Source organism: Sebastes fasciatus, chromosome 10, assembly GCF_043250625.1.
Source record: "Sebastes fasciatus isolate fSebFas1 chromosome 10, fSebFas1.pri, whole genome shotgun sequence".
In the NCBI taxonomy this organism is placed as follows: domain Eukaryota; kingdom Metazoa; phylum Chordata; class Actinopteri; order Perciformes; family Sebastidae; genus Sebastes; species Sebastes fasciatus.
Genome location: NC_133804.1, coordinates 7,823,779 through 7,835,630, shown reverse-complemented (window position 1 = coordinate 7,835,630; position 11,852 = coordinate 7,823,779). Strand labels below are relative to the sequence as shown.

General features: G+C 41.9%; 1 protein-coding gene across 3 annotated transcripts in view; it reads left to right on the top strand.

The window, feature by feature from the left end:
• Window positions 1–11,852, top strand: part of uvssa (UV-stimulated scaffold protein A) — a 39,723-nt gene that overhangs the window by 22,516 nt on the left and 5,355 nt on the right. For 2 of the 3 annotated variants that reach the window (XM_074647859.1, XM_074647860.1), the window contains exons 10-13: window positions 6,337–6,547; window positions 7,357–7,488; window positions 8,437–8,620; window positions 8,713–8,824. In XM_074647859.1, coding sequence (XP_074503960.1) covers window positions 6,337–6,547; window positions 7,357–7,488; window positions 8,437–8,620; window positions 8,713–8,824 — 639 coding nt within the window. The remainder of the gene's footprint in view (window positions 1–6,336; window positions 6,548–7,356; window positions 7,489–8,436; window positions 8,621–8,712; window positions 8,825–11,852) is intronic. The other variant, XM_074647861.1, reaches the window with a different exon arrangement.

Sequence of the window (11,852 nt, the reverse complement as noted above, 5' to 3'; positions counted from 1 at the left end):
AGGTCTACCTTCTGTCCTGCGACCATCCCAAAATGTATTTTCGTCCCTGATCTTTTTTTTCCGTCACCGAGACAGCGGGACGGCCTTCGGTTCCAGCCCTGAATCATGGAATGAATCTACAGTACACTGGTTGTCTGTGGCAAACCCTTAACATGAACTACAGTAAATCTAATGAGACATACAGTATGTCACAATCGTTATCAAGCATAATCACACAATCTAGTTGTCAGTATAGGGCTGTCATTTTGTATTCCAAATTCAACATTATCATTCATTTGCAGTCGTGTTTGTGTCCACCTGATGATTATGAGTTCAATATTCACTCTCTTTTAGTTCTTATTTTTGGTCTCTACTAACTCTTAACTCTTAAAAATATCTGTCTCTCTTTAGCTGTTAAATGCTCCACTATGTATTACCAGCTAGTCTCTGTCTGCTGTTTGCTGCTGAGCAGGGAGGGAACAGTGGATTTATCAAAGTGTTTTCACTGAAAACAGCTGCCTGCTGCTGAAAATGAGGTCAATCACTGTAAAAGTAAACCGGATGTTAATTTTGGGGTCCGTAAAACCGAAACAATGAACTGACAGATGCCTAAATGCCCTGTAGAGCTGAGGGGAGTTGGTGATGATTCTCTGTGGATTCATCAAGTGAACCATTTAACATACACACATCACTCATTTGAGAGATTGTTCGTGTAAAAATATGACTTCAGATTACTGAAGCTTTTAAAAAAAATCTGAAGCAGAAACCAAGCACAGCCTTACAGCTGGTGTGTTTATGCACTCAGGTTGAAGTTACAGTGAAGGCAAGCTGCTGATAGTCACCTAAAGTCATTCTGGTGTACATATACCCCGGAATGGCACCGCCATAAACGCCTATTGAGCCTAATCAGCTCACAAAGAGTGCGATAGTGGTCTTGCTCTCACACGCTGGGTTCTGACTGCTAACTGTGTTTTTGTCTGATTTGGAATGCAGCACAGCCTTGTAATGGAGACAGATTGTTTCTTTTTCCCCGAGCATTTTCCCCGTGTATCTTTGATGGATATTGTCCTGTCAACACATCCATTTGCCTTCACACACAGTCACAGTCATCACTAGCTCCATATGAATGGCTGTAGTATTGTTCCTACTTTGCGCTGTGGTTGCATTGGACTGGTATGGATCATGTCTAGCCTCCAGGCAGCGCGCTGGGCTAAAGGTCAAATGTTCAGGTCGTTAAACAACTGCCTGCTCATCTTATTGCAGCGACGTCAGCTATATAACATGTTTTTTCTCTAAATATTAGATGGAATTTGAATGCTGTTTATATCATTACCAGCAGCCATGTGCGAGCTCCAGGCAACAGTTAACACTAAAACTCTCACGGTGCTGCTCCGTCAGCCATATTCAAGCTTCTCACCATCACTCATATACATTCATATGTGAGCTTTCTTACTGTATGTGTGTATGTGTGTATGTGTGTGTGTTTCTGTGTTTCTGTATTTATGTGGCTGCGTTAATGACACCATAATAGAACATGTTGCAGACAATGCTGTTATTGCTAGGTCAGCCATGTTGTTGTGGCTGTGAGGTGACCTTTGACCCCTGGCGAATACTCCCCGCCAGCCTCCTGAGTCATTATATTCACACTGAGCCTCTGCTTTACCTGCGAGCCCGTCCCTCTCTACTCCCACCTCCCTCCATTACTAATCAATTAGACGCTAAAGTAATTAGATTGTATCTGATGCGCCCAAAACAGCTGCCCGTGTGTGTGTGTGTGTGTGTGTGTGTGTGTGTCAGGGTGATTAGTGGGCTAGGTAATGATCTACAGGGGCCATACCAAATTAACAATGCAACCTCTTTAATGAGCCCCTATTAGCCCTGCACCTACATTTTACCCCCCACACACACATATACACACACACACACACACACCCTGCATACTTATCCACCGTTTGCTTGTTTTTATTTTGATATCAGTCTTCAGTCTGTACATTTGCTCATTTAAATGAATTAATCAAGTTGTAAAGGATAAGGCCCGTGTCATCCTATTGTCAAGAAATCAAACGGAGACATCCAAACCAACAACTCATTAGTCCGTCTCTCAATACTCTCTGACTCCCCCACTCTCCAAGCCCATTGGTTCCTACTGAAGACGAAAAAATGGTTTACAAAGATATGGTTTCACTTTTTAAAAAAAGGCTTAGTTATGTCCTAAAACAGCCAGGCACTGCAGGTTTTGGCAAACGTCACTCAAACATTGATAAACTGTTTGTTTTTTTGTTGGGGACTGGTTTCAGCTGTGGATTAATACACAAATTGGTGTGCTCGTGAGTACGTTCAGCACCGGGACAGTGTACACATATAGTTACAAAATGAATGTGCTTCCATTTCCATGCTTCACAGAATGAAGAGCTGCATTTTGTTTTAGCAGTTGGCTTGAGGGTAAAATGGTTAAACGCTATTCTTATCTTGTTATATGCTTGGCTAATTAATTTGTGCCTACCTTGTAAATGTTATTGAATCTCATTTAGGATGAAGCACGACCTTTACGGTAATTACAGAGTACAATCCATTGAAGAAATTTACAAGTGATAGATGTAAGCAAAAGATAGTGATAAAATAAATCATACACCTCGTATGCAAATGAAAAGTTCCTGACTGCAGAAAAGGGCGTACGTAATGTTGCCTGATACATCCGGTCTTGTGCTGATGCTCCTTCCTGCCTTCCTGTTTAGGTCCCCAAAAAAAGTTCTATATTTCAGGGAACTCACAAACAGCAAGGATCAGTCTCCTCGTTCATTGATTTGCACTGCGCATCGCGACGCGTAGAAAATAAGTTCAAGACAATTCAACCCTGGCAGCGGGTGTGTGCATGTGAAACGAGCACGACTATGACAGTTCCACGGGATTGCACCCACTTGTCGCTCCGCCTGTCAGATCACCTGTACCTCCTTACAGTACCTGCAGCATCAATCGCTCCCCGTCTGAAAAGCCCTGAAGTCAGTGTGCATGGTAATCCCCTGACTTTCACCTGAGATCTTGGTTTTGTTCACACTGGTGGACCTAACTGAATTTTGACATTCAATTTTTTACCTTTGAGAGATTGTATCTCTGGAGAGCCCAAAACAGACAATGCTAACATTAGCTGTGCTGCACCATCCGTTTTTTATATAACCCTGCGCTGCCTGAGTATGAACGTCTCCATAGAAGAGACATCAGCTGGGAGGAATCAGTGGTTTCAATACATCAAGCTAGTGAGCCTGCATCTATTGTGGCAAGCTTGCGCCATTATGTTAACTGGTTAGCTAACCAGCCACAGTAGCTCACCTAGTAGCCCCATTAGTAGTCACTAACTACTAGTTATCAAGCTTCCTACTCCACCTATTTCATGAAGATGCACAAATGGTTTTCGCTGTGTCACTTTCTGGTCCGACCGGCACACTTTCACCATTTAATAGCTTCAGCTGACCGTGCAAGACAAGCACCAGATGGAAAGTGTGTCGAAAAGCACTCTGTATAACATTAGACGGCTTTATTAATGCTATAGTGTTTCCTGCTAGTTGGAGCTGTTGATAACATCTAATAATGTATTTGATGGAATTATAAAAAAGAAAAATGAACATTACTAATTTGGACAACGGTTCCCAGTATCGAAGGAATCTCTAGGATTTCAAAAGCTCTTAAATATGTTTCTGTAGTCCTCAGTATGTCATTGTTCCTCTCCCTATCTCGTCAATTCATCTGTTCTCTTTCAGTTTCTCTGATTACAATAGTCTTTCTATTGCTTTCTGTCTTCCTCTGACTCTCTTTTCATCTCAGCCAGTGGATCACGTTCATCATTTCTCTACATTTCCTCTTCTTTTTCTTTTCTTCTCGTTTCTTCCAGTGCTCATTCATTCAGAGTAAGCCTGGCTCTGCTCTGATCTCTCCTCCTTCTATTTCCTCTCTTTCTCTATCTATCTCTCTCTCTCTCTCTCTCTCTCTCTCTCTCTCTTTCCTCCCCTCTGTCCTGTTCTGTCATTCTGATTATCAGTCCTCTTATCCCTCTCTCTGCTGTCAGGACACTATCTCTCTCTTTCTCAAATTAACATTTTAATTACAGGCCCTGCTTAACCCGAGAAAATCAATACCTCTTTCCGTCTTTCCTCTCTCGCTCTCTTTCCCTCAAACCCCCTTAACCCCCTTTTTCTCTCTCTTTCTCTAACAACCCCCCTCACACACACACACACACACACAACTATACACATTTTCTCCCATTGATCTGTGTGTCTTACCATCCACAACATCCAGACAAACCTCCGCCATGTGGCGGTTTGAAAAGAGCAGATTGAGTCGGTATTTCACCATCCGACAGAGAGAGAAGGAGGGATCATACAGGGAGGAGAAGATGAGGTTGGGATAACATGCCATCACTTCAGTATTGGTGTGTTTGGTTTAGTTCTTGTGCAACAGTGCAAAAATGACTGTGACTATTAAGAAATGATGTAAGGCATTTAAACATTTTAACATGTATTGCTGGAACCTATGGACAGGGCCATAACCAGGATTTTAGAAATACAGAGTTCACGAGCATAGGGCTGCAACTAATGATTATTTTCATTATCGATTAATCTGCAGATTATTATCTCGGTAATCAATTCATCTTTGGTCTATAAAAATGTCAGAAAACAGTGAAAAATGACCTTAAATGTCTTGTTTTGTCCATCAAATTAAACCTTAAAACCCAAACTTTTCAATTTACTATAATGTAAGAGCAAACAAAAGCAACAAATCCTCACATTTGAGAACCTGGAACCACCAAATGTTTTCATTTTTACTGGAAAAATTACTCTTAATGGATTATCAAAAATAGTTACTGATTAATTTCGATCGACTAATAAATTAATCAACTAATCATCAGAAAATTTTGACCAGAAACCAGAAAGAAAAGGTCTAAAATCAATGGATACATTAAAAAAGGTGCTCCATTCAGAGCATTCCTATTGCCTTTGCATGGCTCTCAACATGGCGACAGCTGAGCAGGCGACACGCAGCTAACAGTGCTAACAACGGCAACACTGCTGACAGAGCTAACAGTGTTAACCTGGGGGGTACCGGAGGCTGGGTGCTACACTTATCAGATGTAACCGCTGCCAGTGTGGCACGCTCACATGCATGAACATGCACCAAAAGGCACACGCGACCGCTCGGCTACATCAACAAAGCACAGAGAAGCTCTAATTCCAACACACACAGAGGGAGAGAGACTTCATTCTCTGCTCAGGTAGACATTACTCCTCTAAATCATTACAAAGACAATAGTTGTTTGCTGCTATATTAATGCTCTCGTATAGAGAACCTTTAAATGTAAAATGTCAGTCAACGATGAAAACAACGAAAAGTTGTCAATTAAGTTTCTGTCAGTTTAAGTCGTCACCATTTAAAGTATGTTGTGTGTTTTGTTTGTTACATCCATCTGAGCCACACCTGTCTGAGATAGTGGATGTTCTTCAGGAGAATATCTTATTTGGTGCTAACGGCAACAAAATCTTGACCAAATGTGTCCTTCTGGAAGCCAGCCTTTTGACCATGAAATCCCCTGAGTCTGTCAAGCTGGTGCCAGTAGATCTCTGATCTCAGAAACTGATTTAAACAAGGCTTGTATTCAACAGACAGGCCTTTTTTCCAGTTTGTTTTTTCTACACTTTTATACTTCCACAACTTTCTGCAGCAGTAGCGTTCAGACAGATATCGGCCGCTTTTACTTTTTTTTTTGTATGTAAATTGTTTTGTAATTAAAGCAGTAGAGAGAATATGCTAATAGGCTGTCTTCCTGTTCAAACAGAAGGAGCGTTCAAGTGTACAAGGCATGTCCTTTGCGTGGTGTACCGTGGCAGTGATTGAATCTCTGAAGCATCCAGGTCAGCCCTAATAATGTGTGGGATCAGCATGTTGGCAGCTCTCAGCTTACTGGTTTCCCTCTGATCTCACCTGCAGTGTGTGTGTGTTTAAGTCCTGCTCAGTCCCCAGAGACCCTGGTTTAACCCAGTGTTTGACCACACACACACACACACACACACACACACACACACACACACACACAGACACAGATGCAGCAGCCAACGACTGACATAACTGATATCCTGGACTTTTGAGTGCATATTGCTTCAGTTCTATTAAGACCCAAATAGGTCAACCTGACATTATGACAAACATACTATAAAAAATACAATTTATAGAAAGAAAATCCGTGTAGTAAATTTAGTAATGATCTACAAATGTATGGATTGGTTTTGGGAAACAGCAGGCCAGCGAGGTGTGTTACATTTTACTTACAGTGTTCAGTATGACTTGACTCCCTCTCGTCTCTGTTGGCAGGTTTGGATCCAACTCCTTCCACCTCAACAGCACCAGTCACGAAAAAACCTCCTGCTAAAAGACCTGCAGCTCCACCACCTCTGTCCACCTCCTCCTCTTTCTCCACCAGGCGGCTGAAGCGACTCATAGAGGAGGAGCAGGAGGATCCAACAAGGGCAGCAGCCACACTGCTCAGCCTCAGACAGAAACTCCCTCTGCCCGCACTATCCAGGTACACCTATACTGACAAGTCCTATCACTCTACCTTTCCCCTCTCTTCATCTCTCATCTTCTTCCACCTCCTCTGACCTTCACTCACACCTTCACTTCACCTCCTTTCCTCCCGTTAGCCTCAGGATACACCTGCACTCTCGTACCCTCGCCTCACCTCCTCTCAACGTTTTTACGTAACCTGAAGGCCACCGTAGTTCTCTGACACACTAGGAGGAGTGAGCAGAGGGGTATTCAGTTGGTTGCAATCTGCAACCTCACCGCTTGATGCCACTAAATTCTACACACAGGACCTTTAAGCCTAAATGGAGTAATCATGTTGTTAATCGTTTAAGACATCATTAGAGATACGCCATATTGCCCCATGATGTTGCCAAAACCACTCTGGCTTCTGAGAGCAGGAACTAATGTGGGCCTCAAGGGCCCATCCCCTAATGACCGGGCTCATTAGATCAGTCTTATTGCCTTAGAAACTGGGATGCTCAGCCACAGTCACTTGACACATTTTTCGTCTTTGGGTCATTTAGAAACTAGCACTACAGATGTGTGTTTGACTCCTGCCCACACAGAGCTACTGCTACTGTGTGATACCTCATACAATACAACTTTTTTAGAAATGAAAGGGGTTAACTGCGTTGTTAGTCCTTTGTAAGGATCAAACACACAAGCTTCATTTGATTATATAAGTGCTGTGTAGGTACTCTGACAGTACTCTTTCTTTCAAGCCAGTATATATAAAGGGTGTCTGTCAAATGTGAGTTTTGCATGAAGTTAGTTTAACTCTCCTTCCTCCACTCATCTCTCCTCCAGCAGCAGCTCCTCAGGTCCCAGTTCATCTCAGTCCAGCTCAGACCAGAAGGCTGCTGATGTTCCTGTGGTTCCATTTGGTTTGGACCTGTACTACTGGGAAGAGGAGCAGCCCAACGCTGGCAAGATCATCAAGTAATACACACACACACACACACACACACACACACACACACACAAAATAGACACAAAAGCAGCCATACACATGACTGTACAGTTCAGGGAGTCGTGTGTTTTGTCACTCAGAGTGCTACATTTTTATCAGGAGAAAAGAGAGGTATAGTGTCATGCATATGGAAGAATAATTAAAGTTCCACAAAACTCCCACAACATTTGTGTGCATGTTCAATCAAATATATGTGTTTTTATAACAAAATGTTTTATTTTATAAATTATTTTTTTTTACATTTAATTCCATATAGCAATATATACAGAAGCCCTGAGAGGCAAGTGGGAGAAAAACAATTTGGGTGATCCATTTTTTTTTTTTTATGTCTGATCTAAATTGTTTTCTTTCCTGTGTTTATGACTTAAGAATAGATGAAAGAAAAGTTTTGGTGTTTGTGTTTGTTGTTGTAATAGTCACCTTCCAGGTGACTATTAATTTACATAACTTGTTAACACAAAATATATGTACCATGTGTTTAGAGTGCACGGAGAAATTCAAACTCACCTGGAGGAAAACATTCATGTTTTTTAGTCCTATTTAGAACATGCGGTAGTGGGGCACTTCAGCCTCTTGTGGCTGAAATTAGTATTACAACAACAAACACTTTTGATCCTGACACAGCAAAATTTCACCTGCCAAAACTTTTCTTTTTTCACCTGTTTCACATATGAAAGCATTTAAGGAACTTGAATTAAGGAAAGATTATCCTGGTAAAACCTTGTGTATCACCTGTTCTTTAGTCATAATCACAGGAGAGAAAACAATTTAGATCCAATATAGAAAATGGATCACTGGAATTGTTGTCCTCACTTGCCTCTCAGGGCTTCCGTAAAGAGAACTGTGTAAAACGGTCTTAGATGTGGTTTTCTGAAACCTGCATCTAACTTGTGGTCCCGTGTTTTGTCCTTGTGCAGGTCGGCCTCTCAGCATCAGTTCTGGGTTCCCATTGATGTGGATGAGGAGGTGGAGAACAAGGAGCTCCTGGCAGAGAGCAGGAGCAGATACATCACCTTCCCTGGGCGCTTCACTCCTGTCAGCCATCACTGCAAAGCTCCACTTGGCAATGGAAAGCTGTGTCAGAGACAGGATCGCCTCAAGGTACCAGGACAAACACAAAGTGCTTTTCCCAGACGTCGTTTTTTTGTACTGTTAGTGTGTGTTTGTTTGAGCTGTGACTGTGTTTCCTTCAGTGTCCTTTCCACGGGCAAATCGTTCCTCGAGACCAGGAGGGTCGACCCTGCAGTCGGGAGGACCGACTGAGGGAGGAGAAGGAGGAGAGGAGGAAGAGGGAGGAGCAGCCTGGTGAGCACTGACACACTCACACATTCATACCCTCACATTCTTCCTGAATTCTCCAAAATTCTCAGAGGACTGCATTAAGAAAGCTCTTGTGTCCTGTAACAGTAGCAAAGAAACAGTAAGAGCTGCATCCATACATACTAATTATTATGCTGGGGTGGGTTGATGGTGGCCAGTGTGTTGCAAACACACAGCAACATCCAGAGGCAACTGCATTCAGAGCAACAGGTAACAGCTCCAAGAACACTGTGAATTCAGAAATTCATTTTAAAATGTAAAAGTAAAACAACAGTGAAGAGGTGCTGCAAAGGTTGTACAGCAGCGTGCTAAAGCAGGAAATACTGATGCTGCTAAAAGTCCCTTCACATAATGTTATAATGTTACAGAGGACATTTTGACACGTCACAGAAGGAAAATCACGGGTGTAAATAATAAAATGAATTGATGGCTGAATTCCATTTAGCTGCTTTGATGCAGGATCCTATGTTGTGCATGTTGATTTACTGGAACACTTGAATAGAGCAGAGCCATCGTTTTCTTACTATCGACAAGTCTAAATGTCTGCTGTGAAAAAAGGGGATTCTCCAAAACTCACGAAATATGGCACACACTTCAGAACTGACGAAAAATGTCATAGTTCTGCAGTGATGTGGCTCCGGCGTGGCCAGCGGGCTCCGTATGACCCTAATGTGTCAAAGGCCTTAGTTGGGACATAGTTGCTCCGATATTCCCGAAATCTGGTACCCACATTGTTCTCATCATTTCAGACATATTTCACATTGGCTTTCATTAGCTTCACCCCAGCAGAAGCCAGACATTTAAAATTTTGTTGTAAGAAATTTGTGCTTTTCTACAAACTTTTTCAAACTCCTCCCAGAGGGTTTATCAGATCTGATTCAAACGTGGTTGGTATAACCCTCTGACTAATGGGACGCTATATTATAAAGGAATAGTTGACATGACGTGGCACAAAATTTGCAGTACGCAATTTCCAGCGCCCGAACCACACGCAGGAAATACTTTCTAACTTGTGTGTGCATCGTCCGATGATCAAGGGAATGCAGATCTGCCGTCCCGCCAGTACCCCCGATGTACACAAGGGGCGAGGGCCCGTTCATCGCTGCTTGCAGCTTTAATTGTGTATGGTGTTTCAATATTGACCAAATAATATCCAATGAAAGTAGCTACTTATTTATTACTCTGACAAAGTGTAATAAGGAATTCGCTTTTAAGTGCATCCTACGGTCTTCCTCAGTGGATGGGAGTTGCTCGCTACACAAACAGCCATCAGAATGAAAATCTCCAACAAAAGCTAGTAAGTGGAACTTGAGTTGCATTTTATTTGTCAAAAAAGTGAACAAGCTCAATCCACAGTGGAAAACCAATGAGATGTGTCCAAATAGCTTAACTGTTATTAGCCAGTGGTCAATTTCCCCCGAAGGACGACGTGTCACTGGTCCAGTGGTTTTGGTGGCTTCTGCTGCTGGTGTGAATGCTCTCCATCAGTTTGTGAGTAACAAACTGTGAGCTCTGATGGATAGATAGCTCTATGTTATGTTATATATTGTATATGTTTTCCTTTTTGTGCACCAATAATAACTATAAACACACCAAGTCAGCTTGTTGTTGTTGTTGTGTGTGTGAGAGTGAGAGAGAGAAAGAGAGAGCCACCAGTCTGCAGGATGTCCACCGGCTGCCTGCAGTGTCTTGTTAACCACCGGCTCTGTGTGTGTGTGTGTGTGTGTGTGTGTGTGTGTGTGGTCATGGCATGCAGTCCAGTGAGTTGTGAAATAGCATCTTTTGTTACCAACTACGCTATCGATCCATGAGTCAATCTCACACCTAGACACACACACACACACACACACACACACACACACACACACACACACACACGCATCAATCTCACAGTATGGGGCACAGTGGCCTGAATGAGTTGATGGACCATTGGCCTCAGATCCCTCTACTATTCAGTCACACATTCACACACCAACCCCCACGTGTATACAGTGAGGTTAAACAGGCAGTGAGGAACAAACTTCATAGAGTTATTTTTTTTTTTGACGGCCATGGCTGCTCATGATAATAACCACAACTTTATACCAAACTGGAAGCATCTGTGCTACAGCTAACAGTCCTAGCAGAGAGGCCTCCATCGTCAGCTGGTGAGGGATCTGGTCATGTGTTGCTGGTCATCTTACTCCTGCTGGAGTCACTAGTGAAGCGGGGGGATAGCGTGACGTTCCTGATGAAGCTGATGAAGCTCCTCACTGACAGATGAAGAGAAGCAGGTGTTAAGTAAGCTGTCAAAGTAAGCTCATGGCTGTCTGCAGCTGACTGTAGTGCATGGGAAAGTAGTCATTACAAATTCAAATAAAAAGGGAAAAATATGAAAGAAAACACTTTATTGGATCGTATAAACACCTGAACCAGGTTATCTGTAAACACAACTCCATCAACAGAGCTGAATTTCTCTGTGATAATTGAATACACAACGTCTTAGTATGTTTCTCCCAGGTGCCTTGATTCTGAGAATACAGCTCAAAGTCAGCCGAAACTTTATTAAAATGATGTTAACTTAAAAATATAATTCCACAATAGCATTATTTATAGAATAAAATTTAGTCTCCCTTTAGACAAAAATGCTTATAGGTTGTTTTAGTCGTCAGAATATACTAAACATTTCAGTCATTTTTTATAGCATTATTAAAATGTGTGTTATTTGAACAGAAAAAAAAAAAAATTTAACAATCTTAATTAACATTTTCATTTTCACATACTTGTATGGGCGTTCTATGACCATATTTAAATGAAAATGGAAAAGCTGTCGTACCCCGCTGCACAGCGGACAATATTCAAATGTTAATTCAAATTTGGAAATTGAAATGCAACCTGATTTTTCCATTTATGCAAGCAATATTTAGGTCCAAATGAAAATGAAAATACAGTTTTTTAACAATTTGAAAATGAAAATGACGGACATTTTCAAATTGGATTTTTGCATTTTCATTTTTTACTAAAACAACACATA